The sequence below is a fragment of the Corylus avellana genome, chromosome 10, assembly GCF_965113065.1.
Source record: "Corylus avellana chromosome 10, dhCorAvel1.hap1.2, whole genome shotgun sequence".
NCBI lineage: Eukaryota > Viridiplantae > Streptophyta > Magnoliopsida > Fagales > Betulaceae > Corylus > Corylus avellana.
The window spans coordinates 13,632,506-13,651,935 of NC_142499.1; the positions used below are offsets into that span (position 1 = coordinate 13,632,506).

The following is a 19,430-nucleotide window of genomic DNA, read 5'->3' on the forward strand; positions in this document are numbered from 1 at the left end:
TAATTACAAAGTTGCATGACTCACCAAGCTATATAGCAATTGATAATGAATTAGATTTGAAGTCAAAAATTAGGTTTGCTCTACACGTATTACATCAAAACGTAGTCACAAGACCTATACCTATCTCCTCTGCAAGCTCATCCCATACAGGAAGAAGCGTCAACACAACCAGGAAAATAGCCGCCACAACAAGTGCTTTCCTCCATGTTCCAACGTCTGTCACGTCATTTAAGCAAGGCTTTTCTGGATTTCTCTGAAAATATATATAATCAACAACAATGGATTACTTGAAAAACCATGAAAAATTCACATTTCTAAGTTTCTATAATTTCCTTATTATTTATATACCTGACATATTAGCACGTATAGTCCCCAAGGAAGTGACAAAGGTCCACCAAGCTGAAATATGAAGAAACATATGATGTCAATCTGAACATAATATATATTTCAAAGAATCAATCATGGAGTTGCTGCTGAGAATCCAGGCACTGAAGCATTAACTATGATATGGTATAACTAGTAGAACTAAAGCACAATGGAAGAACGGAGCTATGGATGATGGCATGGCTATGTTGAATACTTTTTCTTTAAGTTTTGATCCCAAAGGAGGGGGAAATGTGAGATTCGAATTAATGACCTCCGCCTCATGAGGCATAGTTTCCAGCTGATTGAGCTACCCATTGGGGTTGACCCATAATATTTCGTAACCGACCAATTTGTCTTCTTCATGATATATTATATACAATCAAGTGGATCAACAAATAAATTGGGCATAGCCTTGCCATTGGTTAACATAATACAATGAATGAGCAAAGATGAGTTTTTCCTACCACACCCAATCCAAGCAATGTGTAAGTCGTCAGACCATATCCAATTAGCGCACTTTTTCCAAAAGCACCCTGTAAGAAATATAATCAAAATTATCATTGTGTGATACATAATTCAGGATGATAATAATGATTTAAATTAAATCACTTAAGCTAGGGAAGCTGATTTATTCAACATGAAAAATTGACAAACAAAAAATTTATCTTCTTCAACAAAGGAAGCGTAACAAAATTCACCGCTCCCCCAGAGGCATTTTAAATTCCGTAGAAGCAATTACAGGAGCAAGAAGAAAAGTTGCTTTTCACCATTTCAGATAAGTTGAAAAGAATCAGTTCAAAGACTCAAGAAACAGAGGTCAAAATTGGTCAGAGGTCAAAATTGGTGGGAAATTAAGAATGAAGTTTGATAAAAACTAGCAATACAGACTATTCACAGCATCGTCAAAAAAAATCCAGTGCTCCTGACGCAACAGACACCACACACACACCTCTGGGGGGGGGGGGGGGGGGGGGGGGGGGGGTAGAGAGAGAGAGAGAGAGAACACTAAAGTAAATAATAATAATAAAAATTCCTGAGGAGATAGGACAAGCGTTTATGTTTGACTAAGCCCAAGATAGCCCTTCTTTCATCAACAAACTTAAGATAAATTTCACAGAAATAATGGACCAATAGACTAAAATAAGCCCATGTCAAACAACTTGAACACTAACGTTCTTACCCTTCTCCATTTTCATTGTAAATAAAATAAAATAAAATAAATTGATAGAGGAAGATAAAATATAAACAAACTACAGAAGTTACATTGCATATGGAATGACAAAAATCATTAAACAAACAAACTACAGAATATTAAATCATTACATCTATGAGAAAATTTTGTAAGAACATAAAATAAATGAATACTGAAGAGATGTCCTTGGATCAGCACTATAAGATAGAAGGAGCACTTCATTGACAAAGAAAAACATCTTACCGATGAAACCTATAACACATGGATCTCACCTATCTAAATGATGCAGGATCATCCAAGTCCAAAGCAAAGCATCCTCATGGACCAGCTAACTAGTAAGCCTAGTCTTTTTGATGCGGGGGCATGTAGGAAAATTAAATGGAAAAGAAAGATAAAAGATCTTGAATCTGTTGATTTGCACACAAGTGCTAGAAGAAAAATATTTCTTTAAACCTAATAATTCACTTACAACGGTAGGAATAAAGGCATCAGTGCTTGATTGATTCAAGAGAACACAATGTTGGAGTATGAAGAAAAGCTCTCTAGGAATTCTTATTCAATTTCGAAATCAAATAACAAACCATGGCTTTTTCAAAGAAAACCACAAATTGCCTTTAAATAGGCTACAACAAGGTACCCTATGCTAGAAACATTAAAAACAAAAATATCCCTAGAAACAAACAAGTACGTATGAAAAATAAACCTAACTGCCATACTACCAAACTACCATACAAACAGGATTCTGCTTGTTCGAACAAGATACACCTTGGATCAACTGAACATCAATTGCAGCTTTGAACAACCCATATTGTCACTTCCCCAATCGACCAATATTCGACTAACCCATTTTGTCACTCCCTTGCTCGATCAATCTTTGACTAAAATGGACTGAAGCATCCAGCCCATTTGAATGAACCACGCCTATTTAATTTTGACTTCCTCATATCCCAAGAAGACACGTACCTTTCATGATGTGTTCTACATCATTCTCCTGTTGCTCAAGAAAACTCGTCGAGTTTAGACTGAAGGAAGCCATGTCATCAAAGGAATGATTCTTCAACCACTCATATGTTGACCACTTTTGTCTCGTGGTGATTACTTTATCCTTACATACAAATCAGATTAAACATTTTTCAAGAAATCTTGATGCATCATACTTGAATCTCCAAAAAATGCTTTCCACCATCTTCTTCGCTGTTGTCTTCTTGCAAAATTCAAGCTATGAGTCTTAGAAACCTTGTGCTATACCAACTTAAAGTTGAGAACTCTTCTTCAATTTGCAACATAAACAATATATAATAGGCAACAGACTACGATCATCATGTAGCATATAGGCTAAATCCAACCTTTGTATTTCTAGAAACTTTTAGAATCAATCACTGCTCAATGAATTCTTCCCAAATAGGATAAAAATGAAATCTTTTTTATGGATTTTTTCAATCACCTTAAAGAAGGAGGTGGATTTCAACCAAGTCAGCCATTCTTATGAAGTGGCTATGGAGATTTCCAAAGGAAAAGAAAAGGCCATGGTGCTCATATTTGGCTGCTAAGCACCTCCCCAATAGCAAAAATAGATTGACCAGGCCATGTCCCTTCGTTACCGGGTGAAAGATGCCTCCTTTTTGCGTTTATTGCAGTTCCTTCTTCGTAAGTATTCTAATTGTAATATTAGTATCGCCAGACACAAAGAAGCTTGGGTGAAGGAGAATTTTATCGGGAGGAACGGAGTTGTTGAGTGGGATGTCATTTTTGTTCGATCGGTTCAAGATTGGGAGTTGGATTTGGTTTCTCCTTTCTTTGATCGGTTGTCTTCTTGCAAGGTTTCCCTAGGCAGTGTTGACCGTATTTGCTGGTCCTCGTCTAAGAAGGGCAAGTTCGAGGTAAAATCGTTCTACAAGGCCTTGACCATATCTAATCAAGAGGAGTTCCCTTGGAAGAGCATCTGGCGAACTAAGGCACCGCAGCGAGTGGCTTTTTTTGGGTGGACTGCGGCCCTAGGCAAGATTCTGACTCATGATACGCTACGCAAGAGGAACATAGTGGTAGTGGAGTGGTGTTGTATGTGCAAGAAGACTGGAGAGTCAGTCGATCATCTTCTTCTCCACTGTGAGCTCGCAAGAGCTCTTTGGCACATGATTTTCAAGCGGTTTGAGTTGCATTGGGTCATGCCTTGTAGCGTGAGGGCCTTGTTTGATAGTTGGTGGTCGGGAGGGCGTTCTCGAAGTGCGGTTGTGTGGAAGATGATCCCTCTGTGTCTTATGTGGTGTATTTGGAATGAAAGAAATGCTAGATGTTTTGATAATTCCACTAGGACCATAGAGGAATTGACTCATTTTTTCTTCTTTACTCGTTACTCTTGGACGGCCGCTTGGCTAGCTCCTTTAGTGATTAGTTTTTCGGATTTTCTTTTTCATTTCTCTCCCTCTTAGGCGCTCTCTGTGTATACTTCCCGTGTATATGGATTGCGCCCCTTTGCGCTTTTTATAACATCATTACTTATCAAAAAAAAGTATTCTAATTGTAATATTCTTATTATTCCTAATAAATCATTTTCTATTGTTTTCAAAAAGTAATCCAAGATTAATATCTTCTTTTTATCACAGGAAGAAATATTAAAATGCTTATTTTTTAAAGAAAACAAATGAATGAGCCTTCATCAAAATTGAGTCCCGGGGACTTTCATTGAGCACTTGATACTTATTGCAATGCTCAACAATATCATCACCATGGGCTAAAGCTTACCTCCACGAAATCTTCATCGTTGAAGTAGTCATTATAGATTGGTGGAGAATTCTAATTCACTAAACATTGTCTTTCAACTTGTTTATCGTTTCTGATTTCCTCATCCTCCACAAAGCCTGGATTTGGTGGTGGTTGTTGCAAAGCAGCGTTTAAGACAATAACTTGTTTTTGATAAGTTGTTGAGCCAAAGCATTGATTTATTGTTGTTTTCAAGCAACTTGTTGAGTCAAAGCATTGATTTGTTGTTGCATCTTAGCATGGTCTCTTCATAACTTTTTCCACAGTGGAATCCCAAGCACCAACGCATCCTCTTGATAGCACGATGCAAGAATGTGACTACTTATGATACAAACTGATACATGGAGAGAGATGACTCTAATACCAACTGATACAGGGAGGATGTAGCAAAATTACATCTTGTGTTAAAGAAAAACAAGCTTGAATCCATTCATTTGCACACAAGTACCAGAAGCAACATCCTTCTTTAAACAAGATAATTCACTTAGAATGCCAAGAATAAAGGAACACTTGATTGATTCAATAGAACACTCAAGGTTGTAGTATGAAGAATATCTCTCTAGGAATTCTTATTCAATTTCGAAATCAAATAACAAAGCAAGACTTTTCCAAAGAAAACCAAAACTTGCCTTTATATATAGGTTACAACATGGGACCCTGTGCTGGAAACATAAAAGGACAAAAATATCCCTAAAAACAAGCAAATTGATATAATAAATAGCCCAAACAGCCATATTTCTAGATTATTGTTCGAACACGATTCTTGCTTGTCTGAACAAGATACACCTTGGATCGACCATCAATCACAGCTTTGACCAACCCATTATATCACTTCCCTAATCAACCGCTACTTCGACTAACCCACTCTATTACTTCCCCGGTAAACCAATCTTTGACTAAAAACAACCAAAGCGTCCAGCCTGTTCAAACAAACACCCGTGCCTATATTATTTTGACTTCCTCATATCCCAAGAAGACACATAATTCTGCATCACTTTATGTCTTGGCCAAGTCATGTGATTATATTACTTCTTTTTGTTATTGTTATTGTTATGTCTTTTAAGAGATCACATGTTAGCATGTGACTTTTAATGAGCCTGGATAGCAAAGAACAAGGGTTTATGAACACAACTCAAAGTCAAATAGGTGAATTGATCACTAGAGAAATGAACTTTGACCAACAAATCTATGCATTGTGGGAGGGATTTATAAGATCATTGCGAAGGTCTTAGCCAACAGAATGAGGGGAGTCATGAACCGGGTCATATCCAATCCGCAAAATGCTTTTGTCAAAGGTAGACATATTTTGGATTCGGTGCTTATTGCCAATGAATGCCTGGACAGCCGTCTCAGATCCGGGGACCCCGGCCTCTTGTGTAAGTTGGATATGGAGAAGGCTTACGATCACATGAACTGGAAGTTTCTGCTTTATTTATTAAGAAGGTGTGGATTCGGCGACAAATGGTGCTCTTGGATTGAGCATTGTATCTCGTCCGTGCGGTTCTCGGTGTTGATCAATGGTTCACCCTCCGGTTTCTTTGTGAGCTCGCGTGGGGTTAGACAAGGTGACCCTCTATCGCTTTTTTGTTCATTTTGGGCATGGAGGCTTTTAGTAGGATGATTAATGCCTCCATCAGTAGGGGCTTCATCAATGGGTTCTATGTGGGTGCCAGGGAGCATGAGCGGGTTTCGATCTCCCATCTTCTTTTTGCTGATGATACTTTGGTGTTTTGTGGGGCAAAACCGGATCATGTTAGATTTATTAAAGCCCTCAGTATAGGCTTCGAGGCGGTTTCCGGGCTAATGATTAATCGGGCTAAGTCTGTTTTGGTCCCAGTCGGAGATTCAGTTGAGACGGATGAGTTGGCCGGCGTCTTGGGTTGTGGCACTAGTTCGCTTCCCTTGAAGTATTTGGGTCTTCCGCTAGGGGCTTCCTTCAAGCAGTTGGCTGTTTGGGATGATATGGTGGAGAAAATTGCTAGAAGGTTGGCCTCTTGGAAGCGTTCTTATTTGTCCAAGGGGGCGAGGCTCACTCTCATCAAGAGCACCTTATCCAACCTTCCCACCTATCTTCTGTCCCTGTTTCCCATCCCTATCTCCGTGGCGAATCGTATTGAGAAGATTCAACGGGATTTTTTATGGGGAGGTTTCAAGGATGAGCCCAAATTCCATTTGGTCAGTTGGCACGAGGTTTGTTCTCCGATTGCTGAGGGAGGTCTAGGGATTCGGAGCTTGCGCCTTTTCAACCAAGCCCTCTTGGGGAAATGGTTATGGAGATTTGCAAATGAAGAAGAAGCTTGGTGGAGAAGTATCTTGGTGGCCAAGTATGGGGTGGTTTGGGGTGGTTGGCGTTCAAATGTTCCTCGTGGAACGCATGGGGTGGGGTTATGGAAACACATTTGTGGGGTTTGGAGGTCGTTTCGGTGCCACTTCAGATTAGTTCCCGGTTTGGGGGGGAAGGTCAAATTTTGGGAGGATTGTTGGTGCGGCGAGGCGCCTCTCAAAGATGTTTTTCCGGGCCTTTTTAATATAGCCCGCAACAAGGATGCCTCCATTGTGGATATCCGGGAGTGTGTAAATGGGATGGTGTACTAGAACGTTACTTTTACCCGTAGCATCCATGATTGGGAGGAGATGGCTTTAGCCTCTTTCTTCTCACTCTTGTATTCGTCTCCGATCCGGGGGGAAGGGGTTGACCGAATGTGGTGGATTCCTTCAAGTAAAGGGAAGTTCGAGGTTCGCACTTTCTACAGGAGGCTTGCCCTTAAGGAGCCTAATCAGTTCCCATGGAAAAGGATTTGGCGTACTAAGGCTCCTTTGCGAGTGGCGTTTTTTGCTTGGTCGGCCGCTCTTGGGAAATCTCTCACACTGGATAATGTTCGGAAGAGAGGTATTGTTGTGATTAATCGTTGCTGTATGTGTGAGGCGGATGGGGAGTCTGTGGATCATCTCTTCCTTCATTGTGGGGTCGCGCGCAAGTTGTGGGAGGTCATCTTCTCTCGCTTTAACTTGAGTTGGGTTATGCCTAGAAGCGTCATGGAGATGTTTGCCAATTGGTGGGCGGGAGGTAGAACTAGTAGTGCTGTGGTTTGGAAGATGGCTCCCTTGTGTCTCCTATGGTGTCTTTGGAAGGAAAGGAATGCGAGATGTTTTGAGGACCTGTCGAGGAACCTAGAGGATCTTATTCACTTCTTTTTGTACACTTTATTCACATGGACAGCAGGATGGCTTGCTCCTTTAGTGATTGATTTTTCTGATTTTCTCTTTATGTTCTCTTCTTCTTTCTCCCCTACTTAGTCGCTCTCTTGTATACTTCCTGTGTACTAGGGTTGCGCCCCTCTGCGCTCTTAATGCATTATTACTTATCAAAAAAACAAATCTATGCATACTATAAACAATTCGTAGCTAATCTAGCAGCTGATCGGAATGAAGGGAAAACTCTTGCTATGCATATGACGGCATCTTTTTATATTACTTTTTTTTTTTTTTTTTGATAATTTTATATAAATTGGCATATCATCATCAACACCTTTTTATATTACTTTTCAAAGAACTAGATCAAATTAACACATCTATTAGATCAGATAAATCTAGAATGCCTCAATAAAAGGAAGTTTTCAAGAATGCAAATACTTAAGCATACAAATGGATTTTCATTAGCAAATATAGAAAATATCTTTCAAATTTTCTCATATCCTAAAGCAAAAGTTCCCCACAATACATTTGTGGCTCTCTGCCAATATATATAACAGAAAACCCATATCTTTTTAGCACCCATGTTATAATAATAATAAATAATGATGCGAACTCATCACAATACACAGGGAAATTCTACCAACAATCATCACTACACAAATTTACTAATACCATCCCACAAGTGTGCAAGATTTATAGTGCCCCTAAAATACATAACCAACCTCATATGTAGATTTTCCAACAAAATCAGATGAAAGTAAGTGCAAGGTTACCTGCACAGCTCTTCCACCGTCAAGGCACCCTACTGGAAGCATATTAAAAGCAGATGTTGTTAAGCCACACCTGCAAAAGTTACTTGTATGGTAAGCATATTACACATGATGATAAAAAAGAGTAAGATAGTCCCAGAATGGTACATTACCATCCTGCAATCGCGAGAGGATGAATTGAAACTGTTGCAGCATGCATTGCTCTGCACGTGGACATGTAAACCAAAAAGTTTCATAACAAGGATGAGATACAAGTAAAATTTAATGATCATATTAGTGCGCCAGTAAGGCTTCAACCGACCCTTATTGCGCATTTATTAGATTAGTCCAAAGGGGCATCACAGCCACTGAATCTATGAATGTATTCTTAGTTTGCACTTTGCATATCAAACAATGTTTCCAGATCAATAAAGCCATGGAGGCGAGGGACATACACATAACCAAGAGTAGCTCTACTGATGAGTCCAAGAAGCAAAGAACCTTGAAACAACGTGCTTGGAACCTGCACCAAATCTCCTGCAGCATCTTGATTTGATGAGAGCAATAGCCCAACAGCAAACATTGAAAAAGACAGTGCAGCACCAGCAAATGGACCAGCAATCGATATGTCAACTTGTGTACTCCGATCAGGAAGAATAGATTTGAACTGCACAAATTAATAGTTGATAAGCAGAAAATATCCACGTAGGCATACTATATAGACTGTATTTGCTGAAAGTTCCAGCCATTATATATCAATGAATATAACTCACTAGCTTAGTATAAATATCTCTTTTTCTTCTTTTTTTGTAGCGTGGTATGATACTCATGCACCCAACGGTATTTGAAACTGTGACCTAACCTACAATCCCATACCTTTTCTTTGGGTGTGGGAGGAAGGGGGAGGTTGGCATAGGCAACGTAACATATAGATAAGCACAAGATCCAAAAACATCCAAAATCCCTCATCAATCAAAGCAGAATGCAATTTTTTTAACAGAAAAACCCCTTTGACCAAGAGAACCAGAGACCAATTAAAAGGAAAAAAAATAAAAAATGCCTTTCCAGTATTGCAAAGCCCTGTAGACCAGGTTGAAATCCAGAAACAACAAATCATTAATCGCCGATAGAAAGACTATACACCATAAGAATGGCCAGTCCAGATTGTTCCTGAAATATCATCTGTCTTCATCAGTAGCTAAGACGCTCATATTGTATGCATCTGAAACATTGATGTTGTTCTAATAAGGACTGCGCTAGTAAACAGAGTATCCCAACTCTTTGTTTAAGCAATAAGCATGTATGTGTATCACATTGGAAATGACAACCTAATTAATCACAACACTGTGTTTGCATGAAACAAGGATTGCCAACAAGCATGCATGAATTAAAACTGAAGCTCAACATTGGAAATGACAACCTAATTAATCACATGTAGCAATGAATTTAGACCAGTTCATTATTTCAATTTCACATGCAAAACTAATGCTGAGATGATTGGTTCTTGGTTTATGTTGAGTACAGATGGCGTGTGCAGTTATGCGTGTTTCCTTCACTTTCATATGACAATGAAATCTAAGAATAATTTGGCCTAATTTAGACAGCATAAACATGTCTTAAAGTGAAAGAAGTAAAATAAGAATTTTCACAGCATATAAAAAGAAATTTATGAGCTTATAATAGCTAACTAGCAGGTCAGACTGACACTGAGTATGAAACAAATTTATGGTATAAAATGCAATATGTGCGGTTATACATAGATAAAACAAACACAGTATGATAATACCATATGATGACAATGTTTGTCGTTATCATTTAATCAAGAAGGAAATTCAAAAGGAACTTCTATTTTTTGTGTGATCACCAATCCATTAGCACCTGAGGTTTTATAGTATGAGACCCATTATATACTGTCCATTTCTTTTTTGTCAATAATATGTTATGGTAACATTACGCCAGAGATTTAGATAATTCTGAAAGATCCCTCACGTTTTATTTTTTTTGATAAGTAAAGATCCCTCCCGTTTACTAAGAATCACTTCCAGTATTCTTGACTATTTTTTATACTAATTATTTTCCCAGAAATCTTAGGTTGTGTTGAGAACAAAGAAAATGAAGAGGTTAGGGCACACAAGGGACCATCGGCAAAAGAGGTTAAATTTTGATTAAAATTGAAGCACCCTGTTGCAATAACAGTTTTATGGGGTCACTGTTTTAGAGGGACGAGGAAGTTGGATAACTCCAGCTCCAAGTTAAATCGCCAGAAGCAGTCAGTACTAGCCAAAGAGAGATCCGTAGCTTTAAATGCCTAAATACTAGATTTCCTCTTCCATCAATAATACCCTATTCACTCGTATGGAAGAAAACATTTAACTTAAAAACCAAGAACAGATGAACTTGAAAGATGAGAGAAATGATGTCTAAAGTATTGGTCATGAAGATGTCAAATAACCATTTAGTGCTGGATGTGTTCACCGAAATATGGGAATTGGTCTTGACCATTTAAATAACCTTTCAATGCTGGATTATCAATATAGATATGGGAAATTGGTATTGCCAGTTGAATAACTGTTCAATTCCCAGCAACTTTACAGGGTCATAAAGAGCCCTCCTTCCATGCATGAGGCGGGCATTACTAAATATATGAAGAAAAGGAGAATTAAGAACTGGCTTGCATTTCATTTGTGTATCACACTCAATCATAGAAAATTATACTGCAACATTCTCACCAAGAGAACAAAATAAAAACTAAGATGAAAACCGTGATCATATCTTGTTTATAAACCCCAAAAATAAAAATAAATTCTGCCACTTAATGTTTTTAGGTCTGGAACCGACATACAGAAATAATTAAATATACTGACCTGAGTAATTGCACCAAAGCTGCCAAGGGTAATGTTGGGAATGAAATAAGGAATGCTTAGCTTTACTTTCTTCGGGAAAGCAGCCAAAAAGTGCCCAACTTCCTGAATGTAAATATTTTTATCATGTGGAAATAAAACAAAAGATAACAATTGAAGACAAATAAAACAACAATTGATCAAATTTGGTAACATTAGTCTCACTTGAAGAAGAAAATTAATCAAGAAATAGGTGAAAAGATAAGAAAAAAATATACACATGGTTGATTAAGAGATTATCAATTGCTGAAAACAAACACAAGTTTTGATATTCTCTTTCACTCAGAATCTATAGTTCTTGTTAGCATATTGAGAGGTAGAAAATTTAACTTTTACCTCTTTAGTAATTAGTCAACTCAAGATAAATGGTTTTGGATGCATCTTTCAACATTGAACTGGTGAATACAGTCCATATAGTAGAAAAGCCAGGATTCTGGTTCATAGGGGGCAAAATTAAAAGATAAAGTTTTTTAAAAATAAAAAAATAAAAAAATATAACTAACAAGACTTAAAGGCTTTCAAACTTCACAAATTCAATCCCTCTTTCTTTATGATTGGACATTTTGATAGAAGCCTTGCGGTCTTTCTCTCTCTCTTCAGAGTCCAATTTTTACTCTAAAAATGACATGTTTGGTGGAGTAATTGATTCAAGCTATAAGAACAAAAGCATAGTATGGACGGAGGGGTAGAGACCAATAGGGCATGTGTCTGTCTTTTTCTTCCCATGCTAACGCTTGTACTCTGATCTAGCAGTTGATGAGTCTGGAAGCACCTGTTTCTTTGTGAAATTACAATTATGACTCCACCTTTTCAGCCTTTGGCCTTCTTCATACGCACTTTTTTGCTAAATAAACATGTTCTACACACTGGCCTTTCTATCAGCACACTACCCAAAACATATTCCTTTATTGGAGCCCTAACAGAGAAAGTGAAGACAAAGACTTATGTGACATTCTTGCTACGAAAGTCACTCCACTAGTTAAGTCCATGGTTATTGGGCTGATTTAGTTACACCCTAAAAACAGAAAGAGAGAGACTTGGGACCTTGTTAGCACACAATCTGCTAACTTTCCCTTTATTAGTGTCAAAGTCACTGGCTAAGTAAGAGATAAATAAGGTCACTTATATTAAGAGAGAGACACTGGCCTAATTAAACTTGGGTTGCTTTTAAGGGGGTCAAGAATCGATAGATGGGATGGCTTTGATAATTATCTTTATTTTAGTATTTTATTGGTCACAGAGAGCGAAAATTGAAAGGCAGAGTGAGAGAGAGAGGATTTGCATGATCCATTTTATACTCATTATTTGAGTTAAAACAAGAGCCAGAGGCTTTGACAAGGGAGAGAGTAAGAAGCTCGTCGTTGTTTAGCATCTTGGCACGGCCATCTCCCCAAGAAATGTCAAAGTCTTGGTAGAAATCTCCTGCAGAAGAAATCACCAAAGAGCTAACCAACACCGAGATTAGCTGACCAATTGAACAAATAGAAATGAGTGAAGCCATTGGTTGATGTATCTATGCCACAAACTAGAGGTAAAAATGTGATTTTGGTAGAGCAGTGAAGCTGGGTCCTTTTCTTGAACTGAGATGGATGTGCCAAAGCCCAAGAGCCACAGTTTATATATTGGGGTGAAAAGAGAACAGAGAAAAGGACAAAAGAGAATTATTTTCTTCCTCTAACAGCCATGGTCGACAAAGGGGTGGGGCACTCCCCCCCGGGTTGCAGTCTGTACCGCTTTTCAAACCTACGATTATCCCATCCCCACTCCACACCTGATTCAAGGCTCAAGAGTAAAAAATCTGCACTACTGATTTGGGTTTATTAGTCTAGCACATTTTACAACATGGGCACTTCTGACAATTAGATTCTCCAAATAAAATATGTAGCCTTATAAGCATTTTTTGTGAGATTATAAAAATAAAAAAAAATAAAAAAAAATCATATATTATACATTAACGTGTGTCACAGACTCAATATCAAAATAGGCTACCGAATGTCATTTCCTGGTGTTTTCCATGGTTTGCAAATCACGTGATTTTGGTATGGGACCTAGGAACTTTTAAAACTCCAGGACAATGTACATGACCCATATGTGGACAGCTTTAGCGACACAATATCAAAATAAGGTATCAAAATATATTTTTCTGCAGTCTGCAAATGATGTGGTTTTGGCATGGAACCTTGGAATTTTTTAAGCTCCAGGACAATATGTGCGAAACATACAAGGATAGCCTTAGCGAAATCTGAAATCATATGATTCCAATAGGAAGAATGGGTTCTGACTTTACAGACCCTAAACCTACCCACCTCACCCCATCCTTTACCACATGAGCTAAGGGCCAAAAATGATCAAATGGTTAATTATCTTCAAATGCCACTAGCAGGTAATATAATAGAGCTTAATCTGCACTCAAAATAAATAAACTTACAAAATGGCAATATGGCAATATATAGGATAGTTTTAAGGTATGGGGAGGGATGGGAGACGAGCCTAAGCTACATCTTGTAAATTGGAATCAAGTCTGTCGTCCCCTTCGGTACGGTGGGCTTGGCATTCGTAAGTTGCATCAGTTTAATCAAGCTCTCCTGGGTAAATGGCTTTGGAGATATGCGAATGAGAGTGAGGCTCTGTGGTATAAGGTTATCAAAGCTAAATATGAAGACCAGGATGGTGGGTGGTGCACAAAGGAGGTTTCGGGTCCCCATGGTGTGGGCTTATGGAAGCACATTCATCAAGGTTGGAATTTTTTTGCCAAAGGTATTCGTTTTGAGGTGGGGGTGAGTTCGAAAGTTCGTTTTTGGCATGATATTTGGTGTGGGGACTCCTCTTTGAAGCATGCTTTCCCGTCCTTGTTTAGCATCGCCAGACATAAAGAAGCTTGGGTGAAGGATAACTTTATTTGGAGGAATGGGGTTGTCGAGTGGAATGTCATTTTTGTACGGCCCGTACAGGATTCGGAGATGGATTTGATTTCTTCTTTCTTTGATCGGTTGTACTCTTGCAAGATATCCATAGGTTCTATGGATCATATTCGATGGTCATCGTCTAAGAAAGGCAAGTTCGAGGTTAAGTCTCTCTTCAAGGCCTTGTCCAAATTTGACCATGAGGTGTTTCCTTGGAAGAGCATTTGGCGTACTAAGGTGCCTTTGCGAGTGGCTTTTTTCGGGTGGACCGCGGCCTTAGGCAAAATTTTGACTCACGACACCCTGCGGAAGAGAAACCTAGTGGTAGTGGAGTGGTGTTGTATGTGCAAAAAGAATAGAGAGTCAGTCGATCATCTACTTCTCCATTGCGAGATTGCAAGTGTTCTTTGGCATACTATTTTTGATCGGTTTGGGTTGCATTGGGTCATGCCTTGCAAGGTGAGGGGCTTGTTCGATTGCTGGTGGTCGGGAGGCCGTTCTCGAAGCGCGGTAGTGTGGAAGATGATCCCTCTGTGTCTTATGTGGTGTATTTGGAATGAAAGGAATGCTAGATACTTTGAGAACTCCACTAGGACTATAGAGGAATTGACTCATTTTTTCTTCTTTACTTTGTATTCCTGGACGGCCGCTTGGCTAGCTCCTATAGGGATTAGCTTCTCTAATTTTATTTTTCATTTTTCTCCCTCTTAAGCGCTCTTTTTTATACTTCCCGTGTATGTGGGTTGCGCCTCTCTGCGCTTTTTTATATCATAATTACTTATCCAAAAAAGGTAAGCACATCAATTCCTATAAATCTACAATAAAAAAAAAAAAAAAAAAAAAGAACAATAGAAGCAACAAAATAGATTAAGATCTGCATAATAAACATAGCGCAACATGTTATAATAGAAACTTTTCCCAGTGAAATGCATTTATATAACCAAAATAGACAGACAGCAAGACAGTTTTGCTTACATGAAACAATAAAACTCCCAAAACACCATATGCTAGGGGCAAAGCAGACTCCACAAATGGAAATAGCAGTTCCATGTCTGGTGGTTCAATAGCATTTGGATCTGTGAAGTATTTCACTACCTCTGGTGGAAGCCGATTGAGCTGCTTAATAAGAAATATGTAATCAATGGTATGTCTCCAAAATGACAAACAAATTGATAGTTGATGAACAATTATGATCGTAAACATATGATAAAAGAGAGTGTGCTAACATCTACAGGAGAAGACTACGATGTAAACTTGTATTTGCAATCATATACCTGAGATGCAATTCCTAACTCCACAGAGGAACCAATGGTTAGAAGGAATAACAAGAGAGCAATCACATACTGCCAAAGTGTAGTTGGTCCCGGCTCTGAAACCTCTTTTCGCAGCAAACCAAAGCTAACACGTGGACCGCCACGTGGGTCGGGTCCTTCTGAATTGGGTTCCTCAACCATAAAAAGGTTGTACTTAAGACCTGTGACCTCGACCAGCTGACTTTGAAGTTTGGCAAACACCTCTTCCCTCTTTCCCCTTAAATTTCCAAGGAACAGAATGCCCTCACCAAGGTCTCCAAATGGTTCTTCTTTAGTGACCCAGAAGGTAGAATAGCCAAAAAGCTTTTCCTTAATCAACTTTACATCAGCAGAATCAACCTTCTCGGGTCCAAGGAGTTCCATCAGTTTAAAAGAGTCAACTTGGAAGTTATTGTAAGATTGTCCAACCGGAGATATACTTGGTGGCTGAAGAAGGAAACATCGGTAGACTCGAAATCAGCAGAGACATCTTATATTACTGTTAGACATAAATGCATAGGTCATTTTTTGTCTCTTTTAATCTTTATTTTCCACTACCATCACATGATATAGCACCAAATGAATCACCAGCCAGCTACCTTGCAAGGAACATTGGTAGATTAAAAAACTGGGGCCTTGTTGAAACCAATGGCCTCTTGGAGACCTTACAATAATTTCTTCCAGAAAAGAATTTCAATTTGACAATTTTAATGACCCACACCAACACTGAAATTGAGCATTTGAAAGACACTCCCAAGTGAATCCTATACAAGCCATTTTCGTTTTTAATCTTAAATATGTAGAAAATCTAAATGTTCTAGTAAGGGCATGTGGTTACCATGTTTTAAAACAAATTGAATTCCATTAATCCTAACGCTATGCTTGCTTTCAATTTATTCATCGAGTCAAATTCAACTCTGAATTTTTTTTCAAAAAAAAAAAAAAAAAAGAGGCCGAGCTTAAAAAAACAAATTCAAATTAAAGAGTAAAAACAATACCCTCGAAGAAACAGAAGCAGGAGGCGTCGTTTTCTCCGCTTTGAACTCCTCTGCCGCTTCTTCATGTTCTGTCGTCGTCGTTGCCGCCGCATTCGAATCTCTCGAAGCGTCACTACCACTCTCTCCATCTCCATTGCTTCCATTGTCAACGCTAAAACACCTAAACCTACCTAAATTTCTGTACAAAGTCTTCCTCCTCAACCTATACGATATTTCTCTGCACAAGAAACATGAATTCCTTGAACCGGTCAGCTCCGGGAACCGAAATCTCCCTCTGGGAGCACCGGAACGAGGGATTGAAAGGAACTTGAAATCCACGGGCGTAAAACTACAGCTCGTGAGAGTTCCCATTTGAATCAAGAGCGAAAAGAAAGAATCTTTGAAAATAAACGATAACGGCGATTCAAGAAGGCGTTTGTTTCAGGGCTGCATTCGGGAAACGAGACGAGATTCTGTGAATCCCAATGGAAGGAAAATGTGAAGCGGAGAGAATGGAGAAGGGGGAGCAGAGGGAGATGTAGACTCGGAGCACGTTTGGCTGTGGCACAATATCTATTGCTGGATTTTAAAAAATATATTTTTCTTTTTCTTTTTTGCTATGGCTAATGTAACAGAAGCTGACGAAGCTGCTTGTGGCGTAGTTGATATTACATGGCGGGGGCATTATAGGTATTTTTGTTTGGAAGACAAAAGTTGGATAGCACCATCCAATAGGTGAGACTTTAGAAAGATACATATATCATGTGTGTATGAATAAATATATAGCCCTATAACATTTTGGCTTTTAACAAGTGTTCCCACTCCAAACTAGGAAATATTTTACTAAGCATTGAACTCCTAAAACCAAAACCCACCAAAATAATCAGCTCTCAAACGGGTCTTTTTCTTGATTGGGGCTTGAGAGAAAATGTGATGTTGTCCTTTGGTGCGGGGAGGAGGATGTGTCTTCAATAATGCAATTGCCTTTGTTGTTGACCAAAAAGATTAAAGTAGACTAAAAAACAATTACTTAGGTTCATTCTTACATGGATATCAAAAGGACTTGTTTTGATGAGCATGAGTTGGTAGGCCTCCCTAAGTATACATTATTTGTAAGACACAACATATCTAGAGTTGGTTTAAATACATGAAAAGAGAAAAAATAAACTTTAGCAAAACTGTTTTGGTGCTTGATGCCAAGAACAGTGTTGCGTATGCTTTTTTTATAATGCAATACAACATACAATATGCATGGCAAGTTGAAATCGTGTACAAAGAAAATGGCAAGCTCCAATTTGTCCTACGTAAAGTAAGGGATGAAATATGATGGTTGTGTGATACATAAGGAATGAAAATATTTACTGTAAGGAAACTTTCTAACTTGAGGTCTAATTTAGTTTGTCAATATAATCTAATGAGTTGTGCATATCTTCACCTCCGCCAATGACATTCTTTAAGGGTGGTCCTTGGATTGTAGCTAATTTTGTTGGATGTGAGATGCTCGTGATGCTTTCTTGGTGTTGACAAAGTTGGTTGACAAAATATGCAATGTCGGGCCTTGTGAGAGTTACATACCGGAGAGCTCCTATGACATGTCGAAATTCAGTTGGGTTGGGCAGCACATCACCATCAAATTTTGATATCTTTGGGCCAGCAACATAGGGTGCTCTATAAGGCTTGGAGTCTGTCATTTGAGCAAGGTTTAGGAGATCAAGAACAATACTTGGATTGCCAAAGGTGCACTCCATCCGCATCACAAAGGGCTTAGATGCCAAGAAAATATCCAAGGGAGCCAAGGTCCTTCATGGAAAAGTATGATTTCAATTTGTCAATGAGTGACTGCAATGATTCGCTATGAGAATTATCTTCTCGACATAAACTAAGAGAAAAATATGAACATTGCTAGTGTGAAAAACAAATAGAGAATGGTCAACTTGGGAACCACAAATGCCAATATCCATGGGAAATTCGTGTGAACCAAGCTCGAGGGGCCTACTTGAGGCAATAAAGGGATCTGTGTAAGCGGCACACATAGTCAAGGTATGAGGGATCTGATGAGTACCAAATGTTGCACATTCAAGCCCCTTAGCTCGTATATGTTAATTCATTAGCATTGTTATTTATTTGATTTTGTGTTGTTTTATTGTTTTTAGGTTTTTAATAAAGATGCAAGAAATTCCATTGATTTTGGACTTAAAGCACATTTTGAGAAGATCTAGAAGATGTGGTTAAGCCTAACCAATCATAATAGAAGACTTATATAATGTGGTTAAGTTTAATCAAATCAAGGAAATAATTAAATCGAAATTTCTCTAATTGAAGTTAAAATCGGATTGGATTCAAATTTGGATTCTGCACATGTCTTAGTATTTTGACCATAACTTTCTGCTCAAGTATTGGATTGAGGTGAAACCAGCGGAATTTGAAAGCAAACTCAAAATAATACAAATAATTGTTATATAAGATATTTGTTATTCAAACGTTTGCTATGCCAAAATCGTTCTGTAATATAAGAACACAAATCTAGACAAATCCTATTCCAATTTGTACTATAATTGCTTCTTAATTTGACTAGGAGACTGAAGTACGATTTTTCTGGGATTCCTAGGGCTTCTAGGGTTTGTTTTACACCCTATAAATAGGCATCTAAGTTTTGAAGAGATAGGTGCTTAGTTTTAGACAAAATATCTTATTGGAGGCTTGAAGAGTTGAAGAGAAGATGAACATAGCATGAGACCATTTTAGCATCACTAGGAGCGGCTAAACTCATAATAGGGTGTTGATGTAGCCCTTTTTCCAAGTAACAATGGCTTAACTGTATTTTAATTTAGGGATTTTCTAAATGCATGATAGTTGTATAACTTAGAGATTTGGTTTTAAAATTTATATTCAATCATTATGAAATTATTCTTTTGTCTTAGAAAGCTTTTTATCTTGGTTGAACTCAATCCTTCATATTTTTTGTGATTATATGAATGATTATTATACAACAGTTTTAACTGACACATGATGTAACACCTCGATCCCATATTGGGAAGATGAGAAGAAGCCCACATAGAGTGGATGGTTTATAGAGATAGTCATGGGTGCTAAATC

General features: G+C 38.3%; 1 protein-coding gene across 1 annotated transcript; it reads right to left on the reverse strand.

The window, feature by feature from the left end:
- On the reverse strand, positions 1-16,936 carry EGY1 (Peptidase M50 family protein). Its single transcript, XM_059572022.2, has 10 exons — positions 16,356-16,936; positions 15,340-15,804; positions 15,041-15,181; positions 11,127-11,228; positions 8,718-8,929; positions 8,436-8,486; positions 8,287-8,356; positions 831-899; positions 349-399; positions 1-253 (listed from the first exon to the last, which is right to left on the reverse strand). The coding sequence occupies exons 1-10, from the start codon at positions 16,704-16,706 to the stop codon at positions 95-97; spliced, it is 1,671 nt and encodes a 556-aa protein (XP_059428005.2). The 5' UTR covers positions 16,707-16,936; the 3' UTR covers positions 1-94.
- Positions 16,937-19,430: the final 2,494 nt, after the last annotated feature.